Genomic DNA, 1,749 nt, shown 5'->3' with positions numbered 1-1,749 from the left:
GAGACGTGGAGACAGGAGGAGACAGGAGGAGACATGTGGAGACATGAGGAGACATGTGGAGTCATGAGAAGACGTGGAGAAGATGAGGGGAGGAAACAAAACGGTCTGGTGATTTGTGACAGAATGAGAAGCTTAAATCCTGGTAACTATGGATCTAATGAGTCGACTGACTGCAGGGGAGAAGTGGAGGAGGAAACACAGGGAGATGGAAGTAACCTTAAGACTAAAGAAGACATTATAAACTAGGAAGAGACAAAAACATGAGCGGAAACTTGAACAGAAACAAAGCTGACCTAATAATAATTGTCTGTCCCTGTGTCCCCTGTCTGTCTCCAGGACCTGAAGCAGTTGGATCCGTTCCAGGAGTGGACAGACGGTTACGTCCGCTACATCTACAGCGGTGAGAAACGTTTGTCCTCCTGTCTTATGTGACCAATCTACACACTGGAAGCTGTTACCATGGCAACAGAAAACAAACCCTGATGAGTTGAGCTTTTCTTTGTGGAGTTGATCTGACCACAAGAGGGAGGTGTCAAGCCACCGGCTCCGCCCTCCTGATGACATCACCCTACATACTTGCGGCTGATTGGTCCTTGGTGTTGTGGTTTGTTGCAGCCGACGATAAGAACGCCCAGAGACACCTGTCGGGCTGGGCCATGAGGAACACCAACAACCACAACTGCCAGATCCTGAAGAAGTCATGCCTGGGGGTGGTGGTGTGTTCCCGGGGCTGCACCCTACCGGACGGTGCCCGCCTACAGCTGCGCCCAGCCATCTGCGACAAGGCCAGGCAGAAGCAGCAGAGTAAGGCTAACCCGCTAAACCCAGAGTACCAGGGTACTGAGGTACTGGGATACGGAGGCGTCTGCTGATCAGACTCTGTGTTTCAGAGAAGATGTGTCCAAACTGCAGCGCTGCTCTGGAGCTGCTGCCCTGCCGCGGCCACAGCGGATACCCTGTCACCAACTTCTGGAGGGTCGATGGCAAGGCCATCTTCTTCCAGGTGAACACCTCTGACTTTTGACCTCTGACCAACCAATTAACTAACCATCCATCCACTTACCTTCCAACACATTCTGACTTGAAGCCCAGTCTTTGTTTCTTGATAAAATGTTGTGCTTTCTGTCTGATGATGTTCTGGTTCTTCAGGCTAAGGGCGTCCATGACCATCCCAGACCAGAATCCAAGTCTGAGACCGAAGCCAGAAGAAGTTCAGTGAAAAGACGAGTCAGTTCGCCTCCATTCACCCCGAAGAGACGCCTGATGGAGAGCCAGGTCAGATGATGAAGATGATGATGATGATGATGATGAAGATGTGATGATGATGATGATGATGAAGATATGATGATGATGATGATGATGATGATGATGATGGTGATGGTGATGATGAGCTGATGATGATGATGATGATGTGCTGATGATGATGATGATGATGATGATGATGATGATGATGTGCTGATGATGATGATGATGATGATGGTGATGATGTGCTGATTATGATGATGATGATGAAGATGTGATGATGATGATGATGATGAAGATATGATGATGATGATGATGATGATGATGATGATGGTGGTGATGGTGGTGATGGTGGTGATGATGATGATGATGATGATGATGAAGATATGATGATGATGATGATGATGATGATGATAATGATGATGAAGATGTGATGATGATGATGATGATGATGTGATAATGATGATGATGATGTGATAATGATGATGATGATGATGATGGTGATGA

At 47.3% G+C, this 1,749-nt stretch overlaps 1 protein-coding gene across 2 annotated transcripts in view; it reads left to right on the top strand.

Moving 5' to 3' along the window:
- The window catches only part of gcm2 (glial cells missing transcription factor 2), a 16,729-nt gene that overhangs the window by 7,116 nt on the left and 7,864 nt on the right, over positions 1-1,749 (top strand). For both annotated transcript variants that reach the window (XM_015016929.1, XM_015016930.1), the window contains 4 exons: positions 337-400; positions 616-804; positions 891-1,003; positions 1,150-1,275. In XM_015016929.1, coding sequence (XP_014872415.1) covers positions 337-400; positions 616-804; positions 891-1,003; positions 1,150-1,275 — 492 coding nt within the window. The remainder of the gene's footprint in view (positions 1-336; positions 401-615; positions 805-890; positions 1,004-1,149; positions 1,276-1,749) is intronic.

Source organism: Poecilia latipinna, unplaced genomic scaffold (assembly GCF_001443285.1).
Source record: "Poecilia latipinna isolate Pla-1442-1.1 unplaced genomic scaffold, P_latipinna-1.0 Scaffold2080, whole genome shotgun sequence".
Lineage (NCBI taxonomy): Eukaryota > Metazoa > Chordata > Actinopteri > Cyprinodontiformes > Poeciliidae > Poecilia > Poecilia latipinna.
Note: the sequence above shows the minus strand (reverse complement) of the source record. Positions and strands in the feature narration are given on the sequence as shown.